The sequence below is a fragment of the Aspergillus ambiguus genome (genome assembly GCF_047715705.1).
Source record: "Aspergillus ambiguus strain CBS 117.58 unplaced genomic scaffold BDV59scaffold_58, whole genome shotgun sequence".
Lineage (NCBI taxonomy): Eukaryota > Fungi > Ascomycota > Eurotiomycetes > Eurotiales > Aspergillaceae > Aspergillus > Aspergillus ambiguus.
The window spans coordinates 54,780-75,322 of record NW_027395571.1 but is presented as its reverse complement, the minus strand read 5'-3'; the positions used below and the strand labels follow the sequence as shown (position 1 = coordinate 75,322).

At 52.7% G+C, this 20,543-nt stretch overlaps 11 protein-coding genes across 11 annotated transcripts; 7 read left to right on the top strand and 4 right to left on the bottom strand.

Moving 5' to 3' along the window:
- Position 1: 1 nt before the first annotated feature.
- Positions 2-2,300, bottom strand: BDV59DRAFT_188814 (TFIIH subunit TFB1 family protein). The gene is made up of 2 exons (XM_073691507.1): positions 1,947-2,300; positions 2-1,882 (listed from the first exon to the last, which is right to left on the bottom strand). The coding sequence occupies exons 1-2, from the start codon at positions 2,101-2,103 to the stop codon at positions 111-113; spliced, it is 1,929 nt and encodes a 642-aa protein (XP_073543081.1). The 5' UTR covers positions 2,104-2,300; the 3' UTR covers positions 2-110.
- A 348-nt stretch (positions 2,301-2,648) lies between these two features.
- BDV59DRAFT_140711 (putative MFS transporter) lies at positions 2,649-4,580 on the top strand. The gene is made up of 4 exons (XM_073687174.1): positions 2,649-2,844; positions 2,895-3,905; positions 3,952-4,125; positions 4,174-4,580. The coding sequence occupies exons 1-4, from the start codon at positions 2,754-2,756 to the stop codon at positions 4,257-4,259; spliced, it is 1,362 nt and encodes a 453-aa protein (XP_073543080.1). The 5' UTR covers positions 2,649-2,753; the 3' UTR covers positions 4,260-4,580.
- Positions 4,581-4,851: 271 nt separating this feature from the next.
- On the top strand, positions 4,852-6,607 carry BDV59DRAFT_196583 (carboxylesterase; the record flags this gene model as incomplete). Its single annotated transcript, XM_073692733.1, has 5 exons — positions 4,852-4,873; positions 4,960-5,419; positions 5,472-5,552; positions 5,604-6,018; positions 6,098-6,607. 5 exons carry the CDS (start codon positions 4,852-4,854, stop codon positions 6,605-6,607), a joined length of 1,488 nt encoding a protein of 495 aa, XP_073543079.1.
- A 5-nt stretch (positions 6,608-6,612) lies between these two features.
- On the bottom strand, positions 6,613-9,162 carry BDV59DRAFT_188810 (Leucine Rich Repeat domain protein). The gene has a single exon (XM_073691506.1). It carries the CDS (start codon positions 8,625-8,627, stop codon positions 6,972-6,974), a length of 1,656 nt encoding a protein of 551 aa, XP_073543078.1. The 5' UTR covers positions 8,628-9,162; the 3' UTR covers positions 6,613-6,971.
- On the bottom strand, positions 9,118-9,872 carry BDV59DRAFT_140676 (uncharacterized protein). Its single transcript, XM_073687173.1, has 2 exons — positions 9,352-9,872; positions 9,118-9,275 (listed from the first exon to the last, which is right to left on the bottom strand). The coding sequence occupies exons 1-2, from the start codon at positions 9,681-9,683 to the stop codon at positions 9,248-9,250; spliced, it is 360 nt and encodes a 119-aa protein (XP_073543077.1). The 5' UTR covers positions 9,684-9,872; the 3' UTR covers positions 9,118-9,247.
- Positions 9,873-10,580: 708 nt separating this feature from the next.
- Positions 10,581-13,295, top strand: gua1 (GMP synthase (glutamine-hydrolyzing)). The gene is made up of 4 exons (XM_073691505.1): positions 10,581-10,900; positions 10,949-11,434; positions 11,492-11,973; positions 12,032-13,295. Exons 1-4 carry the CDS (start codon positions 10,821-10,823, stop codon positions 12,598-12,600), a joined length of 1,617 nt encoding a protein of 538 aa, XP_073543076.1. The 5' UTR covers positions 10,581-10,820; the 3' UTR covers positions 12,601-13,295.
- Positions 13,296-13,984: 689 nt separating this feature from the next.
- On the top strand, positions 13,985-14,914 carry BDV59DRAFT_188804 (uncharacterized protein). The gene has a single exon (XM_073691504.1). It carries the CDS (start codon positions 14,137-14,139, stop codon positions 14,692-14,694), a length of 558 nt encoding a protein of 185 aa, XP_073543075.1. The 5' UTR covers positions 13,985-14,136; the 3' UTR covers positions 14,695-14,914.
- Positions 14,846-16,999, bottom strand: BDV59DRAFT_188802 (cytochrome P450). Its single transcript, XM_073691503.1, has 3 exons — positions 16,866-16,999; positions 16,190-16,759; positions 14,846-16,134 (listed from the first exon to the last, which is right to left on the bottom strand). Exons 2-3 carry the CDS (start codon positions 16,594-16,596, stop codon positions 14,988-14,990), a joined length of 1,554 nt encoding a protein of 517 aa, XP_073543074.1. The 5' UTR covers positions 16,597-16,759; positions 16,866-16,999; the 3' UTR covers positions 14,846-14,987.
- Positions 17,000-17,525: 526 nt separating this feature from the next.
- BDV59DRAFT_140619 (uncharacterized protein) lies at positions 17,526-18,161 on the top strand. Its single transcript, XM_073687171.1, has 2 exons — positions 17,526-17,740; positions 17,814-18,161. The coding sequence occupies exons 1-2, from the start codon at positions 17,608-17,610 to the stop codon at positions 18,044-18,046; spliced, it is 366 nt and encodes a 121-aa protein (XP_073543073.1). The 5' UTR covers positions 17,526-17,607; the 3' UTR covers positions 18,047-18,161.
- On the top strand, positions 18,162-18,717 carry BDV59DRAFT_140620 (uncharacterized protein). The gene has a single exon (XM_073687172.1). It carries the CDS (start codon positions 18,276-18,278, stop codon positions 18,678-18,680), a length of 405 nt encoding a protein of 134 aa, XP_073543072.1. The 5' UTR covers positions 18,162-18,275; the 3' UTR covers positions 18,681-18,717.
- Positions 18,718-18,971: 254 nt separating this feature from the next.
- On the top strand, positions 18,972-19,774 carry BDV59DRAFT_140487 (uncharacterized protein). Its single transcript, XM_073687168.1, has 3 exons — positions 18,972-19,060; positions 19,117-19,234; positions 19,346-19,774. The coding sequence occupies exons 1-3, from the start codon at positions 19,055-19,057 to the stop codon at positions 19,756-19,758; spliced, it is 537 nt and encodes a 178-aa protein (XP_073543071.1). The 5' UTR covers positions 18,972-19,054; the 3' UTR covers positions 19,759-19,774.
- Positions 19,775-20,543: the final 769 nt, after the last annotated feature.

Sequence of the window (20,543 nt, the reverse complement as noted above, 5' to 3'; positions counted from 1 at the left end):
GGGCCGAAGAGCCGCAGTGGGGGGGTTTCGTTCGGCATGCCGATTGATTGTCTTTTATGTAGGGCTTACTAGTAGTATCTAAAGTACATATAGTTCACGGAGATATCTTTCTATTGTGGTTTTTGCATCTCCTCCGCCAATGCAGTTTGGTACTTCCCCAGGGCCGTCTCCAATGCCCGGATCGTCGGTCCCAGCAGTTGATGGACGCCCTTCTCTCCTCCAGGGACTCCCTCCACGTCGATGCGTGCTTTCTGGCCGGTGGCCTCGCGGAATGCCCGGGCTTGTTGTTTCCGTTTATTCACCTCCACTTGGCGCTCAGCCTCGGCATCTTGCGCGACGGACTTGATCCGCTCCATTGCCCGGTTCAATGACTCGACCAACGATGCCACTTCTCCCGCACGGTCCGGATTCCCCGATAGGAATGCTTGCCAGAATTGATGAAGGAATTCGGTCGTCGTCGCATGCGTCAGCGTCAGTCGGTCATACAGACTGCTCGACAGTCCGTATGTGTTGGACGGGGACGTCACTTCCATCTGGGCCTGTCGCTCGCGGATCGCATTGAGGATCTGGTTCGACGCCCGATGTAGGTTTACCCGGGACCCGATCAATTGGCTGCTCTTCTTGTCATCATCGTCGCTGTCTTCCTCTGGCTCAACCAGTCTCCCAAGGGGTACCGTTCCCCCGCCGGGGAGATCGCGTTCAATCTCCATGCGGAGATCCCGCAGAATCTGTTCCGGGTCCTGCTTAGCGAACAGTTGGCTTTGTTCGTCGTCGACGACCTTGGCCTGAGAGGAGAAAAACCGGCTCTGGTCACGAATATTTAATCGGATGCGGTCTTGCAGTTCGTCGCCGCGAAGATCGCGCAGCTGCAGTTCGTCGTATGTCTCCTCATCCATACCGATAGGAGCATGCAGATCGCCGTCTGCAGGCGCAACATTGGCCATGATTTTCTCACTCAGACTATTCAACGTACGGATAATAGGGACCTTGTCACCCCCAGACCATCTCATATCCACATCCGGGCGATTGCCGCGCCGCTGGCTATTATTCAACTCGTTTCCAGCGAGATCAAGAAAATAGGGCACATTGGCTTCGCGCTCCACGGCCCCCGACTCGTCCGCCTTGAGGTATTTGTCGAGAATAGCATCGGTGGCATCCGTCTCGGCGATGCGCTCACCGCGCAGCTTCTTAAAGAGCCGACTCTGGAAAAACCGAGACCAGAACTGCTGCTCGCTCAATTTTGGCACGTTCTCATCGTATACGCGTTTGACCAACGGGTGTTGGTTGAAAATCAGTTGAATCTGCTCTTTACTGATATTAAGCTTGGTCACATTGTCCTCGACCCGCGGCTTCAGCGTCGATAGCACATTGTATGACCCCCGCGTCTGCGACCGCTCGATCGCATGCGCCCGCAGCAGATGGAGTCGAGTTGACCAGAACAGCGTCATGAACTGTCCCGCCGTCAACGTCTCCGGTCGGGTACTCAGCGACTCCATGAACATTCGTTGTAAGGTCGGATCCGATTTCAGCAGCGACTGCTGCAGCTCCACGTCGGATTGGAGCCGCTTGTCGTCGTCCCAGGGGTTCTTGCCTGTCGCGGTGGAAGACACGGCGCTCGCAATCGCCATGGCGGCCGACATGCTTTCACCGACGCCTGGAGTCGGGGCAGGCGTGGGAGTCGGTGTAGGTGTGCCTTGGCCAGCCTTGGCCGCTTGAATAGCAGCGCTAAGGGCATCCTTGATGGCATCTGCTTCGGCGCGGGGGTTGTTCTTGGAGGTGAAAGAGAAGATGTGTTGCAGAGGCTTTCCGGTGGGGTTACTCGGATCGAGGGTATGGATCTTCAGCATGACCTTCTGACTACTGGCGGGGGTTTGTTGGAGATCTAGTTCGCGTCTGGTTGTTAGCATCGGAAGCTTGTTTTTCTCTCCAGCGATGGGAAAACGCACTTGTGATCTGAGAAACGGGAAGGGTCACGGCTTGCGAAGCCCCTCCAGCCGCTGGAATCCAGGATACCGATTGTCCATCCTGCGACATGGTCAGGGTACCGTCTTTCTTCGAGCCATCTTGCGTCTTGTATGTCGCCGAGCCGCTCGGAGGTGCCATCGTCTTCGAACTCGACAGCGTCCACTGTCTTGAGTGGCGTGTAGGGATCCACCCATCGGGAGGAAGCGGCCCCAACGGAGAATCCGGGTTACGGGAAGGTCGAAGGCCTTCACGATGAGGGTAAAAGATGGAGCAGAGAGGGCGTCGTGAAGGGAAGAAGATCGGAGGATGATCGTTTGTTTCGGGCGGGAAGAGCTGACGTAGGGGCACGTGACTAGGGCTTCACAATGTACTTCGTGCTCCGGGGTATATCAGACTTCCTTTCTACGCGTAGAGGGGATCGATCCGAGATCGTCTATGAATTTACCTATAGTAACAACTCACAATTTATTTAAGCCTTGGCTTCTACAGGATGACAGAGCTCCTCCCAATCTGGCCAACCCTGGGATTTACGGCGATCCTACGACCAACAGTAGTACTACGCAGGAAAGTCTTGGACCACTGACAGACTCCTTCATAGGGCAGGTTTCTGCAGGATTTGTAAGCCTGGAAATCTTGTTCAAAACAGGCGAGGTACGATCGTATCTGCTAGTAAGCGGGGATGTCCGCTAGTGAGTCAGAATCGTCAAAGATGGAAGAGCATCCAGTACTCAGACTCTCGGACGTCAACCACCTAGGTATTCTGTCTCCCCGTTCTCTAGACATAGACCATGGGTAGTTCAAACCCAGAGGCCATAGGCGCCAAATGGCGCTCATCGAAGTACTTCGTCATTGGCACGATGTGCATTGCTCTGTTCGCTGGTTTGTCCTCGCCGCTGGAGTAACTTGAACCAGTCTCTAACACAAGGCAGAAATATTTCTCTACGGCTTCATCGTCCCGATACTGAGCTACATGTTTGAGGATCGCCTACATCGAGACCCATCCGAAACCCAGCGGCTTACCTCTGCCATTCTCGGTCTCTATGGCTACGCTGCTGCCATGGCCGGCCCCATCGTCGGGCATTTTGCCGATAAAGCGCCAAACCGCAAGACGCCACTCGTGCTCTCACTTGCAGGATGTATCGTGGGTACTGTCATGGTGGCCTGCTCCGAATCGCTCGCTATTCTGTTTATCGGTCGGGTGTTGCAGAGCGTTGCGGGGTCAGTCGTTTGGATTGTCGGACTCGCGACTGTGGCGGATACGGTAGAACAGAGTCGTATAGGCACAGCAATGGGTGTGGTGTCGACTTTTGCTACCGCTGGCACGATTAGCGGGCCCATGGTATCGGGGCTTCTACTGCAGTGGGCGGGGTACTGGGCAACATGGTCTGTCCCGTTGGTAGTCTTGGCCGTGGATATTGTCCTGCGAATGCTGATGATAGAGGATGCGCGGGAGCCATCGCTAACGCCTGCAACAGAAGAAACCACTCGCCTCGTAGGCAATTCTTCAGATACCCCGCCTCCCCAAGTAAACTTCTGGAAGACAATGTTGCTGAACCGCCGCGTCATAGTCGCGCTATTCGCACAGTGCGTCAATGTCTCAGTTTCCGGAAGCTTCCATGCTACGCTGCCCTTGCATGTACGGGAGTCTTTTGGATGGAGCACCGCTCTCGTCGGCATGGCGTTTACCTGTCTCACTGTGCCTGGGCTATTGATGAGCCCGTTCGCCGGATGGCTGCGTGACCGCGTTGGCGTCCGCTTACCGACCACGGTGGCTTTTGTTTTCCAAGCTATCATGGTTGGTTTGATGGGCGTTGCGGGAAATGTGAAAATACCTTGGATCGGGGTTGTAAGTCGAGGTCCAGCGCTTTACACGACTGCTCTCATTTGCTTTGGCATTTTCCGGCCAGTTTCATCGGGGGTTGCCTCCATTGAAGTCACAGGTGGGTTTTGTCTTTGCTCTGAATAGTATATGTTTAACTATTGCAGGGGTTGTCAAGACCTATCAAGAAAAGCAGCCTGGGATATTCGGGCCGGGGGGAGGCTTGTCCCGCGTCTTTTCCATGGTCGATGTTGCTGGAGCCCTTGGTTTGACCCTAGGTCCGATTATTGCGGGATTCCTGACCGAGACCATAGGCTATACTCTGATGTCCTGGTTCTGGAGTGAGTGATCGTACCTGATGTGTTAGTTCATGTTGCTTATACGCATAGGTATTTTGTATCTTATCCTGTCGGTTTTGGTGTTCCTCTTTTCTGGACCCCAGGAACGGGAAATCAACCAACCTGGACTTGAATAGCTGAGCTCTCGAGGCCTTCGAGGAAACCCTATGGTTTGAACCAGATGGCATGATGCCCGGGCTTGTAAAATTTCTACTAACAGGGTAAGACCATCTTGGCGGTCGGTATTGGATAGAACCTGTATTGGATGTGAAGTCGGACAGCGTATTCGGTGGAACTACTGAATGACTATATAACTATATACGCTGGTCCTGGGGCAAAGTGAATATCCGCGGGCGTCAGGTGATCCCTACTGCGGGTAAAGGTGATTAATTCTTCAGACGGAGTCAAAAGTCCATGTTTACAAGCCTGTGTATCAAGCCCGTAGCCCGGCAGAATGGTCTGCCACGGCCTTTCAAGAACCCTGCGAAGGATGATCATGGGCAATCTCCCCCGCACTGAAGGATTTTGTTCCCCGCAAATACTGGTTTCCCCGCTTGAATCCAGATCTATACTTCCCCAATCAGAGACACTGGCACACAGCAACAGACAGTATGCCATCTTATACTTAAGGCGAAGAACGTTTTACCGGCCACTCCATCGGCTGATGTCGCACTCCCTTGCCGGCCTCCATACCTTGAGAGGTAGCAGCGAACAGCTGTATAAAGCCCTATGGAACTTCCAGCTCGTCGCGGTATAAGCATCCACACGACGACGGCAAAATGGGCTTCTGGCATACTCTAATTCCTACCATTCTTCTTATACGTGCCGTCTGGACAGACACCGTAGGTGAAGGCCTACTCGTCCAAACTTCGAGCGGCCCTGTACAAGGCTTCATCAACCAGACAGCCCCAGACGTGCGTCAGTTCCTGGGCATCCCATTTGCCGAGCCACCAGTAGGTGGCCTCCGGTTTGAAAAGCCCGAAAAGAAGAAGCCAAATGGCACCGTCAACGCGTTTGCGCTGCCCGACTCTTGTATGCAGCAGTTTGACTCGAACAGCTCCACCATCTACACGGAATACGAGTCGGGCTTCTTGATCAGCGGTGGGGACTCCGAGGACTGTCTGTACCTGTCCATATGGGCTCCCCCGCTGGACAACATCAGAGCCCAGCAGCGACCTCTCCCCGTTTTGTTGTACCTCCCCGGCGGAGGGTTCACCAGCGGCGGCGAGGCCTCGCTCTTCAAGATCCCGGACCAATGGGTCCAGCGCACACAGGATCACATCGTGGTGATCACCAAGTCAGTGGCCCTCACCCGCTGACGATTTTGCAACTGACTCTCTCGATGACAGCTACCGGGTGAACGTATTTGGCTTCCCAAACGCAAAGGGTCTCTCCCACCAGAACGTCGGTTTGCTCGACCAGCGACTAGCGTCCGTCATACTTCCCCTCTCACCCAACCGACACCACTAACCTCCTCCCAGCGTCGAATGGGTTCACGAGAACATCGCCAACTTCGGGGGTGATCCGGCACGCATCGCCCTCTGGGGCCAATCCGCCGGCGCGGCCAGTGTCACTGTCTACCCATACGCATACCCCTCGGACCCCATCGTTGCCGCTCTGATCGCCGACTCTGGCGCCCCAACCATCATCGAAAACCCGGACACCGCGCAGACCATCTTCACCTTCCTAGCAGGACTGGTCGGCTGTGGTGGCCTCGCCCCCGCCGAGGAAGTGAACTGCGTGCGCAACGTCCCCGCACACACGCTCGAAAACGCACTGTCGTATTACACGGGCAACGATACCACGCCATCGATCGCCTTTACCCCGGTCACCGATGACGAGACGATCTTCGGGGACTGGGCGCAGCGCGCAGCCGACGGACACATCGCGCCCATCGTATGCTTTCCCTGTCTCCCCCTGGCGTCCATGCCCATCAACAACCTCATGCACAGTACTAACCAATTGTCAAACACAGCCCCTGATAATAGGCAGCAATACGAACGAAGGCGCCGGCTTCGTGTCGATGGCTGGGCCCACTCCGGACGCGCATACCCTGGCCGCGGCAACGAAGATCATCGCATGCCCCGTCGCGGTAGAAGTACAGAGCCGCAAGCGCGCAGGCCTCCGTACATACCGCTACCTATACGCGGGAAACTTCACGAATGTGTCGCCACTGCCGTGGTTCGGGGCGTACCACAGTGCGGAGCTGCCGCTGGTGTTTGGGACGCATTTCCAGTATGGCGGGCCGTCGACAGGGTTCGAGTGGGAGGTGAGCCATGCCATGCAGGCGTTGTGGTTGTCGTTCGTTGAGGACCCGGCACGGGGACCGGTACGGTTGGCGGTTGACGGGGTGGCAGAGAATCCGGGGCAGGGGGTATATTTCTCATGGCCGTTGTTTGGCGAGAGGTCAGAGCTGGTGGTGTTCGGGGACGGAGAGGTGATGAAGGTCATTGGGGCTGGCAGAGTCGATGAAGATTGTACGTAGGTGGGAGGGAATATATAATTCTTGATATCACACCGAATGAAACCAACGCCGAGTACATTGACGCTACAAGTGATATGAACCTAGTAAGAATGGGGATATCGAACATCATGAGGCCACCATCAGAAATAGAACAGGAACGCTGAAGAAATCGCTCACGCTATGCAGACCACCCAGACACAAGTCATGGAAATCGAAGACATCACCCACTTTTCCGCAATGCATGCAATTTGCCCAAAGACTGTCAAAGAAGTCCGCCCAATGGAAGGAGAAAAAGGAAGAGCAGATGCCGCAAAACGCACGGGTATAAACAAGGCAAAATGCACAAGCCAAAGGGTCGCATTCGCATCAACATAAAAACGTCACGTCACTTTTTGAACATGTAGTGGCCGTAGATTCCGCCCACGTCGCCCACCGCGACGGGAATCTTCCGCATTCCCCACCAGCGCGCGCCCATCTTCCAGCCACGCGAGCCATCGTCGGTGGGCTGCGCCGGCATGGATGCCGGATCACGCACATACCAACCACGTCGGCCCAGTTCGCGGACGGTCCAGCCGAGCGAAGACCGGGAATTCTTGGTGCGCTCACGGAGGGGCGTGATCAGCTTCTCGCCGAATTCGATCACCTGGAGCGGGTAGCTCTGCGGCGAGAGCAGCAGACAGGCGCCCGTGTTGAAGACGGTGCCCAGAGACAGCTGGTGCACCTTGTTCAGGTCGAGATAGCAGAGCGTGGGAGGGATCCACGTCTCCTTGGTGGACTGCTCCGCGCCCTGCGGGGGAGGTGGTGCAAAGAATGAGTTGACGTCCCCGGCGGTCAGATCGGCCGAGCTCAGCCCCAATTCTTCCAGGTGCTTCGTCAGAGGGATCAGGGCGGGCACATGAGTCGAAGTTACCTTTGCACCGCCGAGGTTGAGGGATCGAAGGGAGGAGGGAAGCTTCGGGAGGAGGGCACTGATATCTTCTTCCTCCAAGAGACGGTACCGCGTCGGATCGGTCATCAAGTTCAAGAACACCAGGGAGTCGCAGACGGCCGGGTGGGTGGTCAGGAATTCCACCACCCTGGACGCACGGAGACGCGAGCACCGGGAAAGACTCAAATGGGTGACCTTGGCGGTCTCGGGGATGGAGAATAGAGCGGCCTCGCTGATCTGCGTGTGGGTGACATCCAGATGGGTCAGGTTGACCAGACGTGGGAGGAGGGTTTCGAAGACCGAGGCGGGGAGGGTGCTGCATTCGTGCAGCGAGATCCGCTTCAAGTTGGGGAGCGTCAGGGGGAGACCAGGTCCGGTGGTCAAGGCCTGGGAGAAGACCCGGGAGAAAGACTGGCTGGAGCAGCCGCAGAAGTCGACGGCGATCAGGTTCGGTAGACCGGTGAACAGCTTCTGCACGACCTCCACACTGAGATCGCCCTCCACGTGCTCCTGAAGGAGACACTCCTTGAGGTTGGGCAGCATATCCAGACACTTCAACAGGGTGGTCGAGGTCAAGTTTTGGATCTCGGAATTCATCTGCTTGGTACGTCCCAAGCCCACCGAGGTAAAGTGCGAGAAATCCAGGCGACGAACCAGCGTGCCCAGAGCCGGATACTGCGACATATGGTTGAGGGCCTTGGAGAAGATGATGGAGTGGGGGAAGGTCATGTTCCGGTACAAGACCGCCAGGGTGGCGGCATGCAGGGTGCGCGAGGTGAGCAGACACGCAATCAGGTCAACATTGCGGGGACTGTAGCCGTTGGGAGGCACATCCAAAGCGAGATAGGAGATGATCTGGTCCAGCACCTCGGGCGGAAGCTTCTCCAGGGCAGACGTGCCGGGAACGGGCTTCTGTTCCATGATGAATGGCTGCTGGGCAGGCGGAGGAGTCGTCTCTGGAGGGGAAGCTTCCCAGGCCCATCCCCGGGCATGCATGTTCCCCAGAGCTCGGAGGTCACCATAGCTCCTGCTGAGACTCTTCCCACCCAGTCGAATTTGCTTCCAACCCAGGAAGCCACCACAGGGGCAGCAAAACTCGGGGGTCTGTTGCATGTCGAAGGCGTTGACCACCAACTTAGGCTGTTCCTTGGGAGATTGGTCGATATGAGTGTCGACAAAAGACTGAGCAATGCCTGATTGGGGGGGTTAGGAATGTATGCGCTACACTAGAGAGGGTCGAAAGAAAAGAAGGAAAGAAAATTGTGATTCTTCTTACGTACCGTCAATATCCTCCTTGATGGACCCGACCGATGGGCGGCGACGACTGCTCGATCGGGATCCGTCCGGAGAAGAACACTCGGAGGAGTGAGGAGAGGAAGTCCGAGAGGGATCTCTGGGAGGCAGGTGGGTGTGTAGGAGGTAGGAGGAAGGCTTGGGGAAAGGAATGCCCGGCGAAGCGGTGGTGGAAGACATGGTGATGAACAGCGGAGGGACCTCTATATAGCTTCACCGATAGAGGGGCCCGTCCGAGTGGAGGAAGTATAGGGTTGGGTGGTGGTAAGGGGTGCACAATTCGATTCACCCCCAAAAATGATATGTGGGAGAAAAATAAAATTGACCAGGGGGTTTTTTCTAAAGAAAAAAAAAATCTTTCCCCAGATTCCACAGACGCTTAAGAGGGGCGGCGGAGACCAGTCGAACCAGCCGAGTGAGGAGTTTGAGAAAGCTGTTAGTCACAGAATGCAGGCGGATGGAACCGTGCTGGGAGAGGCCCGGACGAGGTCCAGGAGTCCCGGTCAGCCGTCGTCAATCAGAAAAGCTTGAGGGAGAGGATCACAGTCCTGCGTCCAAGAGAGTGGGAGGATGTGGTGAAGAAGAGGTAAAGAAGAGGTAGAGGAGGGAGAAGACGACAGGGAAGTCGACGATGATGTGAGGCGAGTGCGAGAGGTCACTGGACACTGGAGTTTCTATTAAGTAAGAAGGTGGAAGACGATCAGGTACCTTGGAGTGGATCGAAGGCAGAATTATACTCGGACGGGAAACGGCAGGAAAGACGAAAGGACAATCCATCCGCATGACTGAGATCCATCGGGCCGGTGCCACTGTGTCCATCGATGGACTGGACTGCATACGTACGAACATGCTTCTACTGCGAACCCGCCGACGCATCCGGAATCATGACCAACAATCCTCCTCGGTTCCCCTGATGACTCCAGCTCTCTTGCGGCATGCAGGATTACATCGGTGGTGACGCTCATCCCTGTCAACGGCCATCGGTTTTGCTTTTGGTTTTCCAGCCGGGGATTTGCCTCCCGGAGCTAAAGTTGATCGATGTCTATCAATTCTACTACTATTCTCTACATCTCTTGATCGGGCAACTTCTGGGTCCTCCGACTCCATACGATGACTACGGCGTAGCTACCCCGTACCTCTCATACAATCATCAGAGTGTCATTGTATTCCCCCAATTCCGATTGATCCCTTTGCGACGGATCGATTGAGTAACAGAATTCGCCCACTGGCAGATGGCGATTCTATGACATAATGGAAAATCGCCTCCGCCGATCCCGTGACCCCCTCCGTTTCGGGCGTTTCTTTCCGACCTCCATCGGGAAAGTCACGTTGCACATCTTATGTAAGCGACCAGGTCAGGTGGTCTATCAACCCGCGCCAAAACGCACCACCGGCATAACGTACTATATCACTTCGCGGCTCCAAGGGATAGACGCCAAGAGCAGATCATTAAGCCAAGATACCTCGCCGCATGAAGCTCCATACCGCCTCCGCTCTCTATTGGGTAGGATCAGACCGGTTGTCGTTCGCTCCAGCCCCTGGCCTTGTCCCCCGCTGAATCGGCGGAGTCGGAACGAACCCCTATTTTCGGCGGGAGCTACGCAGTATCCTGGGATTCCCTCTCCGATTGACCACATCTTACCACCCCGTATGACGTACGCCGTATGTTCTCGGTACAAGCAATGACAGACCGGAAAAGTCAGCTGATTCTATCAATCTGATAAGATCGGAATTCCGCCCCTCAGTCACGTGGGCGGTCAGCCGCTCCTCCCGGCCAATGATGGCGGGGCAGGCTGGCAGAATCACCACTTTTTTTTTTCCTGCGGATTTTTCCTCCTCCTCCTTCTCGTATCGGGTACTGCTAGTGATTCAATCCCTCTCGCCACGAGCTCCTTTGGTCATCCTAGAGGTATCTGTCCTCAGGAACCATCCGCGTTACCCCATTGACTGATCCATTCACTAGCTGTACCTCGCCGTGGTGTCCCGAATCCTTTCCCATCTCACTGACTCACCATGGCTGCCACCCCCGCGGCGGAGGCCATCCCTCATAATGCCTTCGATACCATCCTGACTCTTGACTTTGGGTCGCAATAGTACGTTGCCTCCCGTCAATTCCATGGCACTTCTTCTCACAATGTCAGCACCCACCTCATCACCCGTCGTCTTCGTGAAATCAACGTCTACTCCGAAATGCTTCCCTGCACCCAGAAGCTTGCCGATCTTGGATGGAAGCCCAAAGGTATCATCCTTTCCGGAGGTCCTTACTCTGTCTACGAGGAGGGATCTCCCCACGTTGACCCCGCCTTCTTCGAATTGGGCGTCCCCATCCTGGGTATCTGCTACGGTCTCCAGGAGATTGCCCACCGCCTGCATGCCGACAACGTCGTCGCCGGTACCGCTCGCGAATACGGTCACGCTGACCTGAAGGCCACCAAGTTCGGTGGCCATGTCGACCGTCTCTTCGAGGGCCTTGAGGACACCCAGACCGTGTGGATGTCCCACGGTGATAAGCTCCGCAACCTCCCCGAGGGCTTCCACTCCGTCGGAACCACCCAAAACTCCGAATATGCCGCCATTGCCCACAAGACCCAGCCCATCTATGGTCTCCAATTCCACCCCGAGGTCACGTAAGCTCTCCATCGGCTTGTCCTAAACACCCCTTGCACAATCGCTGACATCCGCAGACACACCCCCAACGGCGGACAGCTCCTGAAGAATTTTGCCGTGGGCATTTGCGGCGCCAAACAGAACTGGACCATGTCCGAGTTCATCGGCCAAGAGATCACTCGTATTCGCAACCTCGTTGGACCGGAAGGTCAAGTCCTCGGCGCCGTCAGTGGTGGTGTCGACTCCACCGTCGCCGCGAAGCTGATGACCGAGGCTATCGGCGACCGCTTCCACGCCGTCCTTGTCGACAACGGCTGCATGCGCCTGAATGAGTGTGAGAAGGTCAAGGAGATTCTTCAGGAACAGCTGGGCATCAACTTGACCGTGGTCGACGCCGGCGACCAGTTCCTGGCTGGTCTCAAGGGTGTCGAGGATCCGGAAAAGAAGCGCAAGTTCATCGGTGGCAAGTTCATTGATGTTTTTGAGGAGGAGGCCAAGAAGATCGAGGCCCAGAGTGCCGGAAAGGTCGAGTGGTTCCTGCAGGGCACACTCTACCCTGGTGAGCATCTTCCACGCCGTCCTCAATCCATTCCCGCAGTTACTAATTTGGATACCAGATGTCATCGAGAGTATCTCCTTCAAGGGTCCATCCCAGACCATCAAGACCCACCACAATGTCGGTGGTATCGCCGAGCGTCTCATGGCCGGTCATGGTCTGAAGCTCATTGAGCCCCTGCGTGAGCTGTTCAAGGACGAAGTTCGCGCCCTGGGTAAGCAGCTTGGCATCTCCCCCGAGCTGGTGGGACGTCACCCCTTCCCTGGTCCCGGACTTGCCATCCGTGTCCTCGGTGAGGTCACAAAAGAGAAGGTCGATATGGCCCGTCACGCCGATCACATTTTCATCTCCATGATCCGCGAGGCGGGTCTGTACGACGAGATCGGCCAGGCCTACGCTGCCCTGGATCCCTCCCGCGCTGTCGGCGTCATGGGCGACAAGCGTGTCTACGCCAACATCATCCTCCTGCGCGCCATCTCTACCAAAGACTTCATGACCGCTACTCCTTACCCCTTCCCTTATGAGTTCCTGACCAAGGTATCCACCCGCATTGTCAATGAGGTGCAAGGCGTATGCCGTGTTGCGTATGACTTCACTAGCAAGCCTCCTGGTACCATTGAGATGGAGTAAATACATAGAGGGTAGGTGTGGTATATAGATAAAAGTTGATTCTACGAGCGATTCCAACAATGATACGAGTTAATGAAGAATATTCGCTAGGACTCTTTTGGCCTCATATATAATATGCCTTTGAAGTGCCCTAAGTAGTTTCTAATAAGATTCAACAAGGTGAACAACAGCGAGATCGACACATCCGTGGTATCGTTTAGGGTCGGATAGAGCATGAAATGGATGCAGTTCAGTCTGATGAGAAATGACGCAAAAGCTGAACACTATAGGCTGAACGGGGAATCAACATCACCTTCCTCAAAATTATAATCCCGGTAATGTTCCTTGCTAGGACTCTGGAGCATATATGTGTCGTTTCACCCGTTCAACGACTCTTCTCCATTATTTTCATGTCTCCTGGTAGTGTATCTGTCCAACTGCCAGTCAAGCCGGAAATCACTGCCGGCAACGGACAATTCGAAAGGATTGGAGCCATTCTTATAGGTTCCCTGGATCCAATTTTCCCTGAAAGACCTGGAAAATACCAAGCACACTTCAGAAAGGAAATCGATTCGATGTCACAACTCGATACGGAGTCTAAGGGCTCGAACAATATCAGCTCTGTGTACCAAAGCGAGCCCCTCATGGGTGTTCACAGTCTTCACTAAAGCTAGCGTTAATTTGGGGGTGCCATGTCCACAATCTATCCCCACGCTGCTCTAGCGACCACACAGCATCCCAATGAATCTATCGTGTTTGTTGTTTTGACACTGCCTCTAGACTTCCCCATTGCAGAACACGTACATACCTCCGCCCTGGACCTACTACGGACTAAATTTTCATCAGATTCCTGTCAATCTTTTCAGTTGCCCTGATTAGTCTGTGATCGTCCCTTTTGCGATAGAACAGCATGTATACGCATTTGCACATATTCGCTTAGTAACTTGCGGCAACAAGATTTTGCTATTTTTGCATCTTATGGTCATCCTTGTCTCCTACTTCAGTCTATTTAATTTTTTTTTCCCTCCACATTCCCTAGCTTAGTAGACATCATTTAATTCGGGGGATATAATGTTCCGGGTGCAGCCACTGCTGGACCGGATAGCGCATAGCGGGACGAGGATTTATTGGCAGGAATCTTGCTAAAGATGCATCGTCGTTAATCCCCTACCGACATCATGCCAAGCATAGTAGACCCCCATAGAGACGGATCTAAATAATAAAAGAAATTTTGGTAGCTAAACCCAGAACCAGTCCCACGGACGGAGACGGTTTTCCTTCGCTGGAATCAGGCAAGCGAGTCTCACGGTACCGGCGCCCAGCCTTATAGATTAAACAGAATCTAAACCAAACCATATCAACAAAACAACACCAATTCTGGACGAAAACGTCCTGGTAGAAAATGATCTTTGTTCAAGTCGGGTATTATGCCCGTAGCATGTACCTAGCATATAAATACCAGTTGTTTTGGCACTCATCAATCTCCTCAACCCGCTACTAAGCATACTACTTACCGTATTCCTGTCTACTGGGCGTTCTCCATTCACTCCCACCAAAATGCATTCGGTCTTCTATCTCGCCCTTCTTGCTACCTCTTTCGTGGCAGCCAGCCGTCCTCCGTCCCTCATGGCTCGCGAGATCTCAGAGCGTAGCTGCCCCGACGGTCGGAAGCCATGCGGTCCTGGCTGCATTCCCACCGACTGGACCTGCTGTCCTGGCGCTCTAGGAGGTTGTGCACCCACCGAATATTGCTCTAGCCCAACATTTTGCTGCCCGTTGGGTGAGACCTGTACTGAGGAGGGCGGAGTCTCAACCATCTTGGACAATACCGTCACCAGGACCCGTACTAGGACCAACGTTATCACTCATACCGGGACCTCCTCTGATGAGGCCACTGCTGTGCCTGCCATCCCTACTTCATCCTTGTCCTCCTCCCGCCCTGTTATTCCCACGGCTAGTGGATCATCCAATGTCACCCCGACTCCTACGCCTAGTTCCTCATCTACGTCTTCGACAACAGCCTCTGCGACTCTTTTCACTGGAGGTGCTGTCTCCAACTTGATGCCTGTTGGGTTTGGTGCTGTTGCCGGTGTTGTTGGTGCGGCTTTCCTCTAACTTGAACTATAATATGTTTTTCTTTTCCTTAAAATGCTGTTTTGTTGATAGGATCTGTTGTTACTGTGTACACTAATCATAACCTGGCCCGCGGTTTCAGTCCATGATGATATATGTTGCATTAATGGTTAATCATCCTGCTAGATTGCTCTTGTTAGAATTAGTCTCTCTCTCCCTTTTTTTTTTTTTTTTCTTTTAACTTCCTCTGTCAAATTTATTTCAACCCAGTCTCGTTCCATCCGACATTGTCTCATCAATACATACGCGTAAGCATATATTAAGCCACTTCACAACTACCCGCGCGTGTCATGGAAGTATATCATATAATCGTGCGGTGCATCAGTTATCCCATACTTGTGGGAAGGCGCACTGGGTGGAGCGGCCAGTCTCACCTGGTCAAATCGCTGTAGCATCCGAACAATTACATATCCTGCTTCAGTGAGCGCAAATTGTTGTCCAAGACAAATGCGCGGCCCACCATTGAATGGAAGATAATCCCAGCCGTGCTTGCGGTCAATCCAGCGATCAGGGTTAAACTCGTTCGCATCCCCGCCCCAGTACTCTTCTAAGCGATGGGTAATGCAAATACAGTAGTCAACTTCCTGCCCTTTCTTGACGAAAACTGGAGATTTGCCGTCCGGTCCACCTCCTACCGGAAGCGAAGTGTCTCTCACAGCTCTCCGAGCGTTTAACGGGACGGCTGGGAAGAGCCGGAGTACCTCATTCATCACGTACTGTAGGTATGTGCATGACTTCAACGATGAGAAGGTGATCTGGCCTGTCTGTCCATCCACGCCGAAGTCTTGGATAATGAGAGATCGAAGTTTCTTGTATTCGTTGGGATGTTGGGCCAATAACCAGAAAGTCCAGCTAAGAAGGCTCGCGGTCGTGTCACGACCCGCTAGCAAAATGTTCAACAACTGACTTTTGAGTTCGTCAGGGTCCCTGGTAGTCTTTATCAACTCGTCGAGGAAGGTATATTTCTGCGCTGAGGTAGATGCACACGATTTCGTTTCTTCAGCCCTCTGTAACGCCTTTCGGATGCAGAAGTCCGCAAACCGATGGACCTCTTTGATGTTGTCCCTGAAGCTCTTAGGGTTGTACAGCCAATAGAAATCTCGTAGCAGGAAACGGTAGCCTAGGTGTAGTGTGCCTTCGTCGAAACTCGTTGCGAGGTTTTTCCACGGGAACGACAATTCATCCCCAATCTGTTGGGAGGAGGCGTATCTTTGGGAGTGTACACTAACGCCGAACAGAAATTCCGTAGCCGAATCGATGGTTAGACGGAAGAACATTGGTGTGATATTGGTTTGCTGGGTCCAGCCTCCTTCACCGGGTTGTAGCTGCTGTAATAGCTCTTGCACATGTCGCTCTTCAAGTTCAAGGTCTGATATTTGTCCCCTTGTGAACTGGGGTCGAAGCATGGCCCTTGAATGTTCCCTACAACTGTGTAAGCTCCCATTATGGTTGCGGCTTTCAGGAGGATGCTGCATACCATGCTTTACCATCCGCGGTGAAAATGCCATTTCCTAGTAATGGGAAAAATACCGAACGTCGTAGGCGACCAAGTTCAAAGTCATGGAATTGAGTCGCAAGTAAAGCCTGGATGTTCTTGGGATCGACAGTCTGTATATATGTGGAGCCAAAAGTGCTTCCTTGAATGGTCCGACGGCCACCTTCTTCTCTAAACACTTGGGCGAAGAATTCAGGTATCTGACCCACCTGGTCAGCTTTCAGTAGGCGATATACCTGATCAAGTCCTAAGGGCAGGCAGTTCCTCCGGATATGAACAGGTAGACAGCCCAGTGCCTTTGCTTTTCGTCGGTCCGAAATGCTCTCTAAGCATTTGTATAAAACATATAGTGAGACCAGCGCGAGGGAGATTATTGCAGGGCTCTCCATTATGTAAAGACTGTTGAACTATTTCGAGATACACTGTCTGTTAAGTCGCTTGATATATATATCGTTGGATCCCGAGAAGGGTGGAGAAGTCTTGAAGTCGGATCCCGCGGAACCCGTATTCAGTGACATTCTATCTAACCCCATCATTATGTACGCTGGACTGCTGCAACAGAAATAAGCAGGGAGAGAGAGAGGAGAACCAAAAAAAAAAAAAAAAAAAATGAGGAGGAAAAAAAGAAGGACAAAAAGAAGAGGACATAATAACTGACTCAATAACTGACTATTGTCTTTCCCTTTCAACATTCGAGATTAGGAGCGGAGACTTGCGTGCGGATCATCGATCAGCGCACGAAAGCTGCTAGCATCCGAATCAACCTTTCTACTGAAAGTAAGTTGAATGATTTCTTCAGAGGAGCAATTATTTAATATTTGTTCTCGAATCAACCCCCAAACTGATGTACAGTGGGGTATGTATGGCCCCACTGACAAAGGCGTAAATACGGCTCAGCTGCTGTCAGATTTTAGCGTATTCTTCGGGAGAAATAAATTTGAGCAAACCTTTGTCAGGAGAGTGAAAGTATAGCAATAAATTAATGCAATGATACGCAGACGCAAAGGTCGCAACTCCGGATCTGGATGCATTACCTGCAAGTAAGACGTCACGTACTCAACCACATAAACGCTCCGAACAACATCAATAGAATCCGTCATGTCAAGTGCGGGGAGGAAAAGCCCAAACGGTTTGCACACAGTGCACGAGCACTAGCCGAGAGTGCGATGGTTACGAGGATGTGTCGCAGAAACAGCTGCGCCAGCGACTGGACGAATCCTATCCACGACAGTTGACGAGACTTGACTCGTCGCTGGTGCTGGCTCCGGGCACGCGGGAAGAACGCGAATACGTCCATATATTTTGCACGGAGACGGTCCGATCCCTATCGGGTTTCTTCAACTCCGACCTATGGCTTTATCACCTCCCCCAACTCAGTCAGTCACAGGTGGTAGTTCGCCATGCGGTTGCAGCCGTCGCAGCTGCCCATCGCCGCCGCCTGCAGCCAGGAAGCTCAGGTGAAGCAACAGTGGCGTTTGATTGGAACAATACAACAGAGCTATTCGTCATCTCTTGGAAAATCTCCCGCCCCGGGTAGGTATATTATTGGTCGTCTGTAGCTTATTTATCTGCCTGGAGATGCTGAAGAAAAATTTCAACCAAGCAGTCGAGCATGCACAGGCTGGGTTGCAAATCTTATCCCGCTCGGAACAGAATGCTATGCAGAGTGGTGCTGCATTGAGCATACCAAGGGACCTGTTGAGGTTCTTCTATCGAATGAATCTTAAACTTACCTTCTGGGCACGGCCAATGATCCCATACGAGACCCCACTGGAGCCCCAAAAACTACACGGATCGAAACCTGTATTTGTTGATATTGCACAAGCCAGAGATACTTGACCCGGATAATGATAAAATCCGTGATGTTCATGAAACGTGTGGGTTACGGCCATCTGAAAGAGCTGTCTGTAATGGAACGAACAAGGTATACTCAAGAGCAACTGAGTCTCGATCGTGAGTATGAGGACTAGCTGGAGATGCTCAAACAGAGCCATGGCAAGAGCTGCAAAGCCAAAAAAGAGAAGAAACTCTCCACACATGGTTGTGCTCTGTCCTTGAACCAGGCGAGATGGTTTATGACAAATATAATGATGTGTTTGAAAAGATTATACACATAGCTGATCAGATATGTGAACTCAGCCCGAAAGATCGCCAGTCACCCTTTAGCCTGGAGACTCATTTATCTGCCGCGCTATACTTCACTGCACGAAAGTGCCCACATCCCCTCATCCGCCGGCGAGCAATCAGCCTCCTCGCGCAGCAACCTGAGCAGGAAGGAATGTGGGATACGAAGTTGGTCAGCAAAATTGCGCGCTATAATATGGAACTAGAAGAGAAAGTACTATCGCATCTCCCGGTCGAGAAACGAGTGCCGGAAGACCAAAATCGGTTTTATGACACCGCCATCCTAGACTCCCTTTCCGAGCATATTTGTATGGTTCGGTTCAAATGGAAATCCAAGCAGGGTTTTTGAAACTCGGATTGACCTGGTGGAATGGTGAACGGCGTTAATGTTTGTGGGATGCGTCGTTGAGGCAATCCCGCCCCTACGAGCCATACATAACCCGTGACGTAAATATATAGCCAGTACTGTCATCAACGACAAAATATATGAAATTGGAAGTATTTTGCTTCTTGATACAGAGTAGTATGTAGGTAGTTCATTGAGATCTATGAAGTGATGCAAACAGGGCAAATAGATGATGTCATCGAATCAGCTCTCCTTCAAACGTCGACAGAATCCCATCTTCTTCCAGCTCGCTACCTCATGTACATTTTTTTTTGTCTCGAATCTCCACATAGGCGGTTCTTGTCTAGATTTTATCCTACATCTATATTGAACTTACCATGGATGTATGTACTATCTTGATTCTCCTACAAACACAGGATCGTGCTGACAAACAGTACAGGTCTTTTATGCATACACGTACACAACAGCTGGGTGGCTGTCACTGCAAAGTATGACCCTGTTGACAGCACCCAAGCTAATAACGACCATGCTAGTTGATGAGACCCGACCCGCATCAGGTAAGTGCGCGCCTTTCTCTCGCTCCTGATAGCAGCTTGCACGAGAATAAGATAAATTTGTTTCTTTTCGCGAAAGATGACAGATACACCATCCTAATAACTTTCAAATAGATATAGAGATCTATCTTGCCCGCTGTTTAGGATTTGGATTACTCACTATCGCGGTCTTAACCGTAATGTTGACCGGCTCCATTCCATTGACATCCACATTGTCTGAACCAGTTACTGCGGAAGAATCTGACCCCAAAGCGCCGTATGCGGTGCCCACTCTGACCGTGACATCCGCGTTCCATGCCGCTTCAGCCGTCTATGCATATACATGGTATCTGGCCACCAGCAAGGCTGTTTTTGCGGTCGCATTAGTCGGATCCTCTGCGGTGGCAGCGGTTGGGCTATGGTGTGTGCTCTTTGCGAGTAGCCGTGGGAAGATCAGCCGGAAGACAGGAGCAGATAAGCGAACCGCCGGGTTTCCCTTCAAGAACAAAGAAGCAGCAAAGAAGCATGCGGGCGGCAAGGAGCTATAATGGATGGATGTGTATAGCAGGTTGCATTAACCTCAGTGGCCTGGATAAGGGCCTTGATTGAATCGTCTACTGTCCTTGGTTACTATCCTGGGAGGATATCTGGTGATATGCTCCGTGTTGAGGACGCTATTGCTTATCTGGTGGCTGAAGTCCTCCCACCTGTGGGAATTCTTGGTGCGCTTCCATCCACCAGTGGTGCGGGGTTGAAGCTCTCTCTCTCTCTGTATTTCTTGGCTGCAAAGGAGCCGTGGCATCCACCCGCCTTCTTGGCGGCTCAGGATGGTGGCATCCTAATATATTTATATTGTTGATCGACAGTAGACGTCGCCTGTGATCCCCCTCATCCACATAGGCGTGAATCTCGATCGTTTTGGATGTCTCGGAGCCCCGACGACCAGTGCCTTCGCCAAGACGAATAGGGGCGACGGGCTCTCCGATGAACGAGCTACATGCATACCCCGGTCATGATGGTAGGTATTGATCGGGGCTCCGTAGTCTCTCGCAAGTCCATGCTATCTTTTCCTCCGTCACACGGTCCATGCCTGCAGAGTTAATCGGCTCTATGAGATGCCACCTGGCGCATGCGTGGAGCCAAATGCAACCTTTTTCTTCTGCTTTAATTAATGTTATGGTCCAGTGAGGCCGCCTCCTGCAGGTATCACGAGACATGCCGAGGGCAGATGGCATCGGTATCATGCATCCAGTAGCTTCTCTTTCGCCAATTATGTTCGCGGATAACCACTCCTAACCGTGGCCCTTGACCGTGTATAGTCATAATATGACAT

Coding starts and splice junctions, on each gene's coding strand:
- BDV59DRAFT_140620 (XM_073687172.1), top strand. CDS start 18,276: ATGGTTTATGACAAATATAATGATGTGTTTGAAAAGATTATACACATA.
- BDV59DRAFT_140487 (XM_073687168.1), top strand. Junction 19,235..19,345: donor TGAGACCCGACCCGCATCAG/GTAAGTGCGCGC, acceptor ACTTTCAAATAG/ATATAGAGATCTATCTTGCC.
- BDV59DRAFT_140619 (XM_073687171.1), top strand. CDS start 17,608: ATGCGGTTGCAGCCGTCGCAGCTGCCCATCGCCGCCGCCTGCAGCCAG. Junction 17,741..17,813: donor TGGAAAATCTCCCGCCCCGG/GTAGGTATATTA, acceptor TCAACCAAGCAG/TCGAGCATGCACAGGCTGGG.
- BDV59DRAFT_188810 (XM_073691506.1), bottom strand. CDS start 8,627: ATGCAACAGACCCCCGAGTTTTGCTGCCCCTGTGGTGGCTTCCTGGGT.
- BDV59DRAFT_140711 (XM_073687174.1), top strand. CDS start 2,754: ATGGGTAGTTCAAACCCAGAGGCCATAGGCGCCAAATGGCGCTCATCG. Junction 3,906..3,951: donor TGCCTCCATTGAAGTCACAG/GTGGGTTTTGTC, acceptor TAACTATTGCAG/GGGTTGTCAAGACCTATCAA. Junction 4,126..4,173: donor TCTGATGTCCTGGTTCTGGA/GTGAGTGATCGT, acceptor TTATACGCATAG/GTATTTTGTATCTTATCCTG.
- BDV59DRAFT_188802 (XM_073691503.1), bottom strand. CDS start 16,596: ATGGAGAGCCCTGCAATAATCTCCCTCGCGCTGGTCTCACTATATGTT. Junction 16,135..16,189: donor ACCGCGGATGGTAAAGCATG/GTATGCAGCATC, acceptor ACACAGTTGTAG/GGAACATTCAAGGGCCATGC.
- BDV59DRAFT_188814 (XM_073691507.1), bottom strand. CDS start 2,103: ATGGCACCTCCGAGCGGCTCGGCGACATACAAGACGCAAGATGGCTCG. Junction 1,883..1,946: donor TCCCGTTTCTCAGATCACAA/GTGCGTTTTCCC, acceptor GACGCGAACTAG/ATCTCCAACAAACCCCCGCC.
- BDV59DRAFT_140676 (XM_073687173.1), bottom strand. CDS start 9,683: ATGCGTCGGCGGGTTCGCAGTAGAAGCATGTTCGTACGTATGCAGTCC. Junction 9,276..9,351: donor ACTCTCTTGGACGCAGGACT/GTGATCCTCTCC, acceptor GGCCTCTCCCAG/CACGGTTCCATCCGCCTGCA.
- BDV59DRAFT_188804 (XM_073691504.1), top strand. CDS start 14,137: ATGCATTCGGTCTTCTATCTCGCCCTTCTTGCTACCTCTTTCGTGGCA.
- gua1 (XM_073691505.1), top strand. CDS start 10,821: ATGGCTGCCACCCCCGCGGCGGAGGCCATCCCTCATAATGCCTTCGAT. Junction 10,901..10,948: donor CTTGACTTTGGGTCGCAATA/GTACGTTGCCTC, acceptor TCACAATGTCAG/CACCCACCTCATCACCCGTC. Junction 11,974..12,031: donor GCAGGGCACACTCTACCCTG/GTGAGCATCTTC, acceptor TTTGGATACCAG/ATGTCATCGAGAGTATCTCC.